At 34.4% G+C, this 13,268-nt stretch overlaps 1 protein-coding gene across 1 annotated transcript in view; it reads right to left on the bottom strand.

Annotated features, from left to right (window-relative positions):
• The window catches only part of PCDH15 (protocadherin related 15), a gene marked incomplete at its 3' end in the record, with an annotated part of 922,351 nt that overhangs the window by 369,470 nt on the left and 539,613 nt on the right, over nucleotides 1-13,268 (bottom strand). The window contains exon 10 of the mRNA XM_079136109.1: nucleotides 3,855-3,967. Coding sequence (XP_078992235.1) covers nucleotides 3,855-3,967 — 113 coding nt within the window. The remainder of the gene's footprint in view (nucleotides 1-3,854; nucleotides 3,968-13,268) is intronic.

Here is a 13,268-nt window from a genome sequence, read left to right as displayed (position 1 = left end):
TAAACAACTTTCACTATGCCTTAACATAAGTCTTTTTATCTGGGGATTGATGTATTTGAGAATGTCACTGCATCTTTTTTTTTTCTTGGACAGAGATGCAAGATTGAATTGTATTAAAGGTGTGCATTTAGATAGAGCAATGATGTATCAGATGTCCTTCAGCAGTTTTCCAAGATTTACTGTGCCAGAGAGAAAAACCATTATAACTGATGCTGATTGAGCACCATCTATATATTGTATATAGGTTGGGTTAAGCATAGTATACAATGCAAGGAAATATACTATAGTCTGTCCTCTATAAACGTCTGGAGAAAATAAACAGAGAAGTTCAATACTTCTCTCTGAACAGAGTCACAATAGGGGGAAAGGGGATGCAATGAGCAGCTTCTGACCAGGGCTATGTCTTTCTAGAACAAGTATCTTAGTTGAAAAACTGAAGCATCAGTAGGAATTAGACTATTGACCTGAACAGGAAGGTCTGATTCAGGAAGAGTGTCAGCATCTGCAAATGCTGAAGACCAAAAAGAGCATGCTGAGTTTAGGGCACAGTAAGGGGTCCAGTATGGTCAGAACTTAAGAAAATGCAAGGTGACTGGTGAGAGCTTAGAATCAAGCTAAATATGTGTTTTATAAATTATAAGAAGCCCGTGAGTTGGAAGGAAAAAATTTTTAAAAGCCACTTTGCTAGACAGTATAAGTCAGTTATTAAGTAACAACATGAAAATCAGAGGGACCACAATACAATGATTTTTATAATTTCAATGTGACTCTTGCTTAATCGAAGGCCAAATTTGTTAATCAAAGGGCCTTAGGTAAAAAAAATGAATTTTTTTTGAGAAATCAGGAGATAGCAGATTATGAATAATTTATCCATAACATGTTTTATTAATTAAAGGCAGTATCTTTTTATCAGATGTCTAGGGTACTAATATATTGACTAATAATTCCTTTAAAATATCATACTTTTAAAAATGAAGTGATTTTTTATGATTTGTTTTAGTTTCATACATGAACTAAATTCACTATCACCTATCATATCAAATATGCTTTCTTATTCTATTTTATAGGATTTTTTATTCTAGGAATATAGTGTTCACATATCTTATCATCCAAGTTGGGACAACTCTTTGATGAAATGGGTGCTACAAACAGTAATTCAAAGAAAACAGGCACAAATATGAACTGTCCTGGTGAAACCCAATCCGTGGTTTATGTATCACTTTTCTAAATATCTTTAAACCAGGGTAATTATTTGAAGTTTAAGCGAATTTTGAAATAGAATATCCTTCTCTCTTTCAATTGGACATGTTTCAATTCTTTAATGTGTTAAAGTTTGAGAACTACTCCATTTTCTCTTCCCAGCTTCACCTCTACATTTTTATTTGGCGGCATGCTGATTAAATCACTGGTAGAAATAGAAAAAAAAAAAAAATGAGGATAATAAATCTCTAATTTGTGGCCCTCGCCAGCTGTTAAATGCTCACATAGCTTCTCAAAGCACAATTCTTCAAAGTCTATGAGAAGATACTTCGTTGTATTTTATTTTTCTTAGCTTCCAAAACAGAAATTGGGATGTAGTCCAACAGATTCTGTCATAGCCAATGAAAAATGAGGCATTATTAAAATAAGAAAAAAGGGGAAATGTTGAAAGACATACTACAGAGAAGTGCCAGACTGTGGAGTTTCAATGGATGCCTGAACAATGCCTCAATACTCAGCTATTATTCAAGCAGGAGACACATTATTATTCTTAAGATTTATACCATTGCTTACCTTAATTGCACACAAAACTCAGCAGTTTGAATCTAATAATGTCTATAAAAACTTCTGTTAATAATATAAAATGTTATTAAAACATAAAGGTTTTATCTGTGGACAGTTCTAATTGATTTTTTTTTGCTGGTAATTGATGGGCTAAGTTTTTCTGTGCCCAGGTACCAGGACAGCTGACTTTGATAATAAAGGGGAAAAAAGTTGATTTCTGGTTTCAAATGCACCGGTTTGCTTCATCAAATTCCTTAACTTCCACAGAGACCAGCACCACAAGACTTCAGGTAGATGAAGATGAAGATTACATTTTAATGGTGCATAAACCATTTAATGGTGCATACACCATGGGTATATGTTTCTTAGTTTTAAATAGTTGCATGATTATTAAAATCATCAATGAAAGAGGAATCACATGTGTAGCCAATTTATACAATTTATACAAATAGTGTTTCTTTGTTGAATGACTCCTAAGTCCTTACTAATGAAATCCAAGGAAATTGTATCCATCCACAGGTTCTCTCCATGGTCTGGGTCTATAGCTCATTTCTATGTTGACTGCTCGTAGCCTGCTACGTTTGCCTCCAAGCTTTTACTTCTCTTTTCCTTAAGTTCAAACACATTTCCCACTTTCACTCATTGGCCAAACTTTTTCAATCTAGGAACGTTTATCATGGGTTAATATTCATAAATTTTTTTCTGGGTCCACAGATTAACTTAAATGTCTTTTTTCTGTGCTTTGTTATTTCTTTTTATATGGCTTCTTATTAGCAGTTGAAATGTTATATTTGATTTACCTATTTCTAGAATAATTCTTTGAACATAAGTTCTTTGAAGACAAGGAACTACTTAATAAACAGTTTCCAGCATGTATACTGTAATTGGTGCTAAGAATATATCTCCTAATTTGAGTTAAAATTAAATGTTAAAAGACTAAAATATTACTTGCAGTTGGATGTACCAATAGTTAAACCAGATAGCATTTCTAGCAACAACTGTTCTATAATATGAAAAGAAAATGATTTCACCTGATTAATTTGTAATGCTGAACCAATTATTTATACTACCTGAACTTCAGTTTCCACGGTTTATATAAATGATTACACTATTAAGGCTTTGGCAACAATTCCAAGAAAAGTGTACAGAAGTAGTATGTATAACATGCAGTGCTCCACAAGTTTCTACATTTTACTTCCTCTTCTTTAATTCTTTTACATTTAAAGTCAGAAAAATACTTTAAAAAAGAGTAAAAGTAAAGGCCAGTCTTTCTATAGTGAATTATTTTTGTATGCATAGATATAAAAATTCACATGATATAAACTAGACTTACTCCATATCTTTGCTGTTAGCCCATACTTTTCACAATAATTCCCTTCTCTTAGTCCCCATCTCTGTTTGGCAAATTTCCTACTCCTCCTTCAATGCCCAATTTAAATCTCACCTTCTCTTTGAAGTCCATGGAAATCAATTGGAAAATCATCCAGGTTTCTATAGTATCACTTATCTGATTTCATGTTACATATTATTAAATCAAAATTGTTATGCCAAGTACATTACCCTAGCTTTCAAACACTTTTCATATCTAGTATGATCGTTCAACATAAAGAGTATAATGAAGCATCTATTGAAATAATCTGTAGATGAGCAAGACATTTTATTTTACGTAAGGATTAAAATGTAGCATTAAAATATTTTTAAAATAAAAATATAAATCAAGTACATTTTAGATATACTCATTGATTATTCTTTTGTGGTTCAAAGTTAGTTCCTTTTAGTTAAAAACAAAAAGTTAAAAGATATAATAAATTATATTATGTAGAATATATATGTATGTATTTGACTAGGACATTTACTATATATTAAAATATTAAGTATTTTATTACATTGTATTATAAAAGTTGTTGAAGAGAAAAGTAGTATAGTATATTAAAAATGTACCTAACATGTTCTTTTTTAATCAAATAGTTGGTTAATTGCTATTCAAATTCATTTCAATATTTAAAACATAAAAGTGCCTACATTAGCCTTTGCTTTTCTTTGATTAGCATTTCATAAATACAAGGAAATTAGACATTAGTTTAATTTACCTTAATAACCAAATCAAATTTCTGATGAAAGTCTCTGTTTATTGGCTCCAGCAGACTAAGTTCTGCAGTCCTAGGGTGCATATGGAAAAACCGTGGGTAATCCTCAGGAGTCCCTGAAAGACATTGAGATTTCAGCACATAACTGAGAACAAAAAGTAATATGTGTATCTGCTTTGTCTATTTCCCTTCATTAACTGAGCAACAAATTACAATTTCATTAGTAAATTAAGTTTCAAAATTATGCAGTCTAGGGAAAGCAAACACAAATGTGGTACATAATTAATTAGTTTATGAGTAAGAGAATGGAAAATACTTGTTTGGATGATTTTCCAAATTTTTTTTTTTTATTAAGAGAGCTCTTTAATTAATTTGGAACCTCATCACATGAAAATAGATATTAAGTAGAAGAAAAGCAAATTTTGGATTATAAGATTACATTTTAATGGTGCATAAATCTTAATTATAGCCTACATGGTCTGTCTACATATCTGGTAATAAATAATGACTAGTAATTTAAAACCAAATATCAGATGCCTAGAAACTAATATGAACATGCTCTGTTCCATCTCAGTAAATTTTTTACAGATAAGTATTTAGCGAATTATGCCAACCACAGTAAATTAGAATGCAGGCTTGATGATACTTTTAATGTCTAGGGTGGATATTTCTCAAATGCAGATATTTAAGTAATGTCTTCCAGAAATTCCATTCAATTGCATCATCTTACACTGTGTAGTTGCAACATTCTTTGTCCCAAAGTGAAGAAATGTAAAAGTTGAATCTCAGATGTCAAATGTAGAAGTCAAATCAATCATATTAATGATTACCTGAACAGTCATCATATATCACCATATAAGTCATTTCTTTTCTACAGATAATTACTTATAAGTAATCATCAATAACTCTGTAAATCATTTCTGTTTTATAGATGAAGATTTGGGGAATTAGCATAAATAACTTGTCCACATCAAGGATATTCCACTCACATCTCTGCCTCATATCCAAATATATGGTTATTAAACTACTCCTTTGTTTAGAACAAAAAGGGGAAATTTTCCTGGATGTTATATGAGAAAATAGAAAGAAAAAACAGAAAAAAAATCATACCATTGAAATAGACTTGAAAAAGTCCAGAAATAGTGAAAACTATGCATGAAATTTACAAAAAAAAAATACAGAAAATTAATTCTTCATATAATTTACTAAAGTAAACTCCAAATGGAGAAATATTCATGTATAATCAATAATAAAACAATACATAATATAAGCACTATAATGGGTGAAATGTGTATATAAATTAGTTTCAGAGTAGGCAGATCTTGCTAACTATGGTTAAAAAGTCAGAAGCAATAATGGAACAGAAAAAAATTAAATCATGATATAAAAGTGCATGGCAAGATACATAAGCAAAATAAACACTTGATAAACTGGGGGAAAAGTTTCCAATTTACACCAGATACTAAAGATCATATCCCTCATATAAACAAATTTATAACTTTGACAAGAACAGAAACTAATAGTGCATTAAAAATGATTGACGGCATTAAGATGGCGGACTAGAGAGTGACTGCATCTCCTGTCACTCCAGAACCCAGGATTCAAGAAGGGGAGGCATTGAGAGACTCAGACTAAAATAGAGCTACGGGGTGAGTCTACCCCACCGGGTGAGGCTCGGCCCCAGTGGCAGGCCCGTATAGGGGCGGCTTCTCAGAGGAGGGCAGGGCAGCTAGAGTCTTACCCAGGTACCCCTGCTCACTCTGGCGGTGGGCTTCACCCACACAGCCAGCTTCTCAGAGCAGGCTCCCCAGTGAGAGCCCTTCTGCACAGAACCAGCTCTGAGCCCTGGAGCCAGCGGAAAGCTCTGGCCTGCAGGCAGCTTCAGGGACAAGGACAGGGCAGCCAGGGATTTCCCCAAGCAGCCCTGCTCCCTCCGGCACCAGGCTCCTTTCACGGCCAGCTTCTCGGAGCAGACCGCCCAGTGAGAGCCTTTCCGCACAGAGCCAGCTCCATGCCCTGGAACCAGTAGTGGGCTAGGGGCAGCTTTCTTCAGAAGCACTGCATTATCAAATTCCTACAAAACGTCAGGCTACTGAAGGCTGAGAGGTGATATACCTGAAATCTACAGGGAAACTATAAGCCAATAGAGGAAATCTGCAATATCTCAGAGTCCCACTGACATCTGACCAATATGAAAAAACAAGGGAAGAAAATGTCCCAAACAAACCTAGATACTATATCAATAAAACCCAATGATAGCACAGCAGAAGAACTGTCAGAAAGGGAGTTCAGAATGTACATAATTAAAACAATCAGAGACGCAAACAAGGAGATGAAAGAGCAAATGCAGGCATTAAATGATCGCACCAATCAACAGTTAAAAGAGCAAATACAGGAAGCAAGAGGTCATTTCAATAAACAGTTAGAGATACGAAAAAAACAAACAAACAGAAATCCTTGAAATGAAGGAAACAATAAACCAAGTTAAAAACTCCATAGAAAGCATAACCAATAGGATAGAACACCTGGAAGACAGAACCTCAGACATTGAAGAAAAAATATTTAATCTTGAAAACAAAGTTGACCAAACAGAGAAGATGGTAAGAAATCATGACCAGAATCTATAAGAATTATGGGATATCATGAAAAGGCCAAATTTAAGAATTACTGGGATTGAAGAAGGATTAGAGAAACAAACCAAAGGAATGAACAATCTATTCAATGAAATAATATCAGAAAATTTCCCAAATCTGAAGAATGAAATGGAAAACCAAGTACAAGAGGCTTATAGGACACCAAATATACAAATTTACAACACACTCACACCAAGGCACATTATTATGAAAATACCTAACATACAAAATAAGGACAGAATTTTAAAGGCCACAAGAGAAAAGAACCAAATTATATTCAGGGGGAAACCGATAAGGATATCAGCAGATTTTTCAATCCACACCCAAAAAGCTACATAGGCCTGGAACAACATTTACCAAGCCCTGAAAGAAAACGGATGCCAACCAAGAATCTTATACCCAGCAAAACTTACTTTCAGATTTGACGATTAAATAAGATCCTTCCATGATAAACAAAAGTTAAAGGAATTTACAAAAACAAAGCCGCATTACAGAACATTCTCAGCAAAATATTCCATGAGGAACAGATAAAAAACAATGATGCAAATCAACAAAGGGAGGAACTAGCCTAAAGGAATAGCCAAATAAAGGAGAAACCAAATCATGTCAAAAAACAAAAATGAGTCAAATGACTGGGAATACAAATCATATCACAATAATAACCCTGAATGGTAATGCCTTGAACTCATCAATCAAAAGACACAGATTGGCAGATTGGATTAAAAAGAAAACTCCAACAATATGCTGCCTTGAACAGATTCATCTCATAGAAAGAGATACCCATAGACTAAAGGTGAAAGGATGGGAAAAAACATACCACGCACACGGACACAGAAAAAACCTGGAGTACGCGTCCTCATTTTAGATAAGGTGGACTTGAAGCCAAAACTAGTCAGAAGGGATAAAGAAGGACATTACATACTGCTTATGGGAAGCATAAATCAGCAAGACATAACAATCATAAATATCTATGCCCCGAACATGGGCTCATCCATGTACCTCAAACAAATCCTTCTCAATTCCAGAAATCAAATAGATCACAACACAATGATACTAGGCGATTTTAACACGTCTCTCTCACCACTGGATAGATCCTCCAAACAAATATTGAATAAAGAAACCATAGATCTCAATAACACAATCAACTATTTAGACACAACCGACATATATAGAATATACCATTCAACAAAGAACAATACACTTTCTTCTCAGCGGCACATGGATCCTTCTCTAAAATAGACCATATTTTATGCCACAAAGCTACTGTCAGCAAATACAAGAAGATAGAGATACTACCTTGTATCTATCAGATCATAATGGATTGAAATTAGAAATAAACGGCAAAATAAAAAACAGAAAATTCTCTAATACCTGGAGATTAAATAATACGCTATTATATGATGAATGGATAACAGAAGACATCAGGAGGGAAATAAAAAAATTCTTAGAAGTAAATGAGAACAAAGACACATCATATCAACATCTCTAGGACACTATGAAAGCAGTACTTAGAGGAAGATTTATTTCATGGGGCGCATTGAACAAAAGAAGTAGAAATAAAAAAAATGACTTAACACTACAGCTCAAAGCCCTAGAAAAAGAACAGCACACCAACACCAAAAGTAGTAGAAGACAGGAAATAGTTAAAATCAGAGCCGAAATCAACGAAATTGAAACAAAAGAAACAATAAGAAAAATTAACAAAATAAATAGTTGTTTCTGTGAAAAAATAAACAAAATTGGTAAGCCCTTAGCCACACTTAACAAAGAGAATGAGGGAGAAAACTAAAATTACTAAAATTCGTAATGAACAAGGAATATCACAACAGACACGAGTGAAATACAAAACATAATTAGAAGCTATTTTGAAAATCTATACTCCAACAAAACAGAAAACCTCAAAGACATCAACAAGTTTCTAGAGACATACGAATTACCTAACCTGAACGAGGAGGACATACACAACTTAAATAAATCAATTTCAAGCCATGAAATAGAAGAGGTCATCAAAAGCCTACCAACAAAGAAAAGTCCAGGACCAGATGAGTTCTCAGCCGAGTTCTACAAAACTTTTAAAGAAGAGCTCATTCCAAGACTTCTCAAAGTATTTCATGAAATAGAAGAGGAGGGAACCCTCCCAAACTCATTCTATGAAGCCAATATCACCCTGATACCTAAACCAGACAGAGACACATCAAGGAAAGAAAATTTCAGACCAATATCCTTAATGAACATCGACGCAAAAATTCTCAACAAAATTTTAGCAAATCGCATACAAAAGTATATTAAAATGATAGTGCACCACAATCAAGTGGGTTTTATCCCAGGGATGCAAGGTTGGTTCAACATCCAGAAATTAATGAATGTCATTCATCATATCAACAGACTAAAAGTGAAGAATCACATGATTATTTCAAGATGCAGAAAAAGCATTCGATAAAATACAGCATCCCTTCATGCTCAAAACACTAGAAAAAATAGGGATAGTGGGAACATTCCTTAACATTATAAAGGCCATCTACGTTAAGTCCATGGCCAATATCATTCTAAATGGTGAAAAACTGAAAGCATTCACCCTAAAAACTGGAACAAGGCAGGGATGCCCTTTTCACCACTTCTATTCAACGTCGTCCTTGAAACTCTAGCCAGAGCAATTAGACAGACCAAATAAATTAAAGGGATACGAATTGGAAAAGAAGAACTCAAACTATCCCTGTTCACTGATGACATGATTATATACTTAGAGTAACCCGGGAATTCCACCAGAAAACTTTTAGAATTCATAAGTGAATTCAGTAAAGTAACAGGTACCAAGATCAATGCTCATAAATCCAATGATTTTTATACATAAGTGATGAATCTTCAGAAACAGAAATTAGGAAAACTACTCCATTCACAATATCATGGAAAAAAATAAAATATTGGGAATCAATCTCAGAAAAGAGGTGAAAGACCTCTACAATGAGAACTATAACACTAAAGAAAGAAATTAAAGAAAACCTTAGAAGACGGAAAGATCTCCCATGTTCTTGAATAGGCAGAATTAATATTGTCAAAATGGCCATACTACCTAAAGTCTATACAGATTCAATGCAGTTCCAATTAAAATCCCAATGATGTACCTTACAGAAATAGAGCAAGCAATTATGTAATTCATCTGGAAGAATAAGAAACCCAGAATAGCTAAAGCAATCCTTAGCAGAAAGAGCGAAGCAGGGGGTATTGCAATACCAGATCTTCAACTCTACTACAAAGCAATAGTAACAAAAATGGCATGGTATTGGTACCAAAATAGACAGGTAGATCAATGGTACAGAATAGAGGACATGGACACAAACCCAAATAAATACAATTTTCTCATACTAGACAAAGGGGCCAAAAGTATGCAATGGAGAAAAGATAGCCTCTTCAACAAATGGTGCTGGGAAAACTGGAAATCCATATGCAACAGAACAAAATTAAACCCCTATCTCTCACCCTGCACAAAACTCAACTCAAAATGGATCAAGGACCTTGGAATCAGACCAGAGACCCTGCATCTTATAGAAGAAAAAGTAGGTCCAAATCTTCAACATGTCGGCTTAGGATCAGACTTCCTTAACAGGACTCCCATAGCACAAGAAATAAAAGCAAGAATCAACAACTGGGATAGATTCAAACTAAATAGCTTTCTCTCAGCAAAGGAAACTATCAGTAATGTGAAGAGAGAGCCTACAGAGTGGGAGAAAATCTTTGCCACTCATACTTCAGATAGAGCAGTAATCTCCAGAATCTATAAAGACTGTGGCATATATATACAATGGAATATTACTCCGCCATAAAGAATGATAAAATTATGGCATTTGCAGGCAAATGGATGAAATTGAAGGATATCATGCTAAGTGAGATAAGGCAATCTCAAAAAACTAAAGGACGAATCGTTTCGCTGATAAGAGGGTGAGGACATATAATGGAGGGTGGGAGGGGTTAGCTTTAGGGTTAGGTTTAGGTTTAGGGTTTGGGTTAAGGAGGGTGGTAAGAATGGAGGAAGGAAGGGCTGCATAGAGGGAAAAGAGGGGTGGGAGTGGTGGGGGGGAAGGGAAAAAATAACAGAATGAATCAAACAACATTACCCTATGTAAATTGATGATTACACAAATGTTATGCCTTGACTCCATGTACAAATAGAGAAACAACATGTATCCCATTTGTTTACAATAAAAAAAAATGACATTTAAGTATGCACAAAAAAATTCACAGAAGGAGAGAACGAATGACTCTTGGCCATATACAAAGATGCTCTTCTCTGTGATTAAAAATAAAAATACAAATAAAAACTACACTAATATTCCATTTCACACTTGTGAGGTTAGCAATAGTCTTAGTTGAATATCATACTCTACTGGTGAGCCTGCAAGACAACAAGTAGTTTTAGACAACTGTGGCATTATTATAAGTGTTACCAAACCTACGAAGGAGAACTTGGAATAATCAATAAAAATCATATTGTTTGCTTTCTTTCTTCTATGTATTTATTTGTTTAATTTGGCAGTGCTGGAGATAGAACCCAGGGCCTCACTCATGACCAATGCTCTACCACTAAGTCATGCGTCCCCAGCTCAATGTTTATTTTCTACCTCACACATCATACTTCTCTGACATTTTGCATTTTAGTAAAAAAAACTAAAAAGCTTTCTCTCAGCAAAGGAAACTATTAGCAATGTGAAGAGAGAGCCTACGGAGTAGGAGAAAATCTTTGCCACTCATACTTCAGATAGAGTGCTAATCTCCAGAATATATAAAGAACTCAAAAAACTCTACACCAAGAATACAAATAACCCAATCAACAAATGGGCTAAGGAAATGAAAAGATGCTTCACAGAAGAAGATTTTCAAGCAATCAACAGGTATATGATAAAATGTTCAACATCTCTAGTAATAAGAGAAATGCAATCAAAACTATCCTAAGATTCCATCTCACCATAATTAGAATGGCAATTATCAAGAACACAAGCAACAATAGGTATTGGAGAGGATGTGGGGAAAAAGGTACACTCATACATTGCTGGTGGGGTTGCAAATTGGTGCAGCCACTCTGGAAAGCAGTTTCCTTAGAAAGCTGGAAATGTAACCACGATTTGACCCAGCTATTCTACTCCTTGGCCTATAGCCAAAGAACTTAAAATCAGCATACTACAGAGATGCAGCCACATCAATGTTCATAGCTGCTTAATTCACAATAGCCAAATTGTGGAACCAACATAGATGCCCTTCAATTGATGAATAGATAAAGAAACTGTGGGTGTATATACATATGTATGTATACATATATGTATATGTATATGTATATGTATATGTATATACACCCACAATGGAATACTACTCGGCCATAAAAAAGAATAAAATTATGACATTTGCAGGCAAATGAATGAAATTGGACAATATCATGCTGAGATAAGCCAATCTCAAAAAAAAAAGGACAAATGATCTTGCTGATAAGTGGATGATGATACATAATGGGGGGTGGGAGGGAGGCAAATTTGGAGAAAGGAAGGACTTTATAGAGGGAAAAGAGGGTTGGGAGCGGTGGGGGAAGGAAAAATAACAGAATAAATCAAACATCATTACCCTATGTAAATGTATGATTACACAAATGGTATGCCTCTACTTCATGAACAAACAGACCAAAAAAAAAAATATACCCATCTGTTATGGTTTGAATCTGAGGTGTCCCCCAAAAGCTCACATGACAATGCAGGAAGGTTCAGAGGAGAAATGATTGAGTTTTAAGAATCTTAACCCAATCCGTGAATTAATCCCTGGTGGAATTAAGTGAAGTGGTAGCGTATGGCTGGAGGAGAGTGGGGTGTGACTTTGGGGGTATATGTTTTGTATCTGGAGAGTGGAGTCTCTCTTTCTCCTTCCCGATCACCACGCTGTGAGCTGCTTTCCTCTACCACACTCCGTCATGTTGTTCAGCCTCACCTGGAGCCCTGAGGAATGGAGCCATCCTTCTGTGGACTAAGGCCTCTGAAACCATGAGCCCTCAAATAAACTTTTCCTCCTCTATAATTGTGCCAGTCAGATCCTTATAGTCACATCAGTGAAACAGCTGACTAAAACATCATCTGAACCTACATCAGTAGTGCTATGGATGAATCAATGGTAATACACCTTTTAATGAATGAGAATTCAAATGTAAAAATGAATAGTGAATATATTTACCTCCTACTGTATCTCTGGGTATGTTAAGGGAAAAAGGAATTTGAGAAAAAAGGGTTTGTATTATGGTAATTTTTATAAAGGGGAACACACAGAAATATGTAGTAAATTTAAAATTCAAAGATAAATCATAAAACTATAAACTGTTCACATATGGGAGGGAAAGAAGGAAAGAATAAAGGATGGATATTGAAACTAGACTTCATTAACTATATTAACCATTTTTTAAAAATTTGGAGCCATGTAAATGTTACATATTATTATAGAAAATTAAATTTAAAAACATCTCAAAATTTTAAAAATTAAACTAAAACATCAATCTGTGTATTCAGTTGGTGGCATAGCACAAACAGAAAAGCACTATCCTAAATAACTTTAAAAGACAGTAACTTGCTGTCACATCATCAGTGTAAAATAGCCTAAGAAAATGGGAAATTACAAAAACAAAATTACTGTCTACATTAATCATATTGTTGATGGTAGTGTTGATATTCTTATGCTGATGATTACGAGAGTTATTTTATAATAAACTAAATGAGTAATTATGAAGAATTTTAATTCTATCATTCTCAGTATTGAAAAC

Source organism: Sciurus vulgaris, assembly GCF_902686455.1.
Source record: "Sciurus vulgaris genome assembly, chromosome: 4".
Classification (NCBI taxonomy): domain Eukaryota; kingdom Metazoa; phylum Chordata; class Mammalia; order Rodentia; family Sciuridae; genus Sciurus; species Sciurus vulgaris.
Note: the sequence above shows the minus strand (reverse complement) of the source record. Positions and strands in the feature narration are given on the sequence as shown.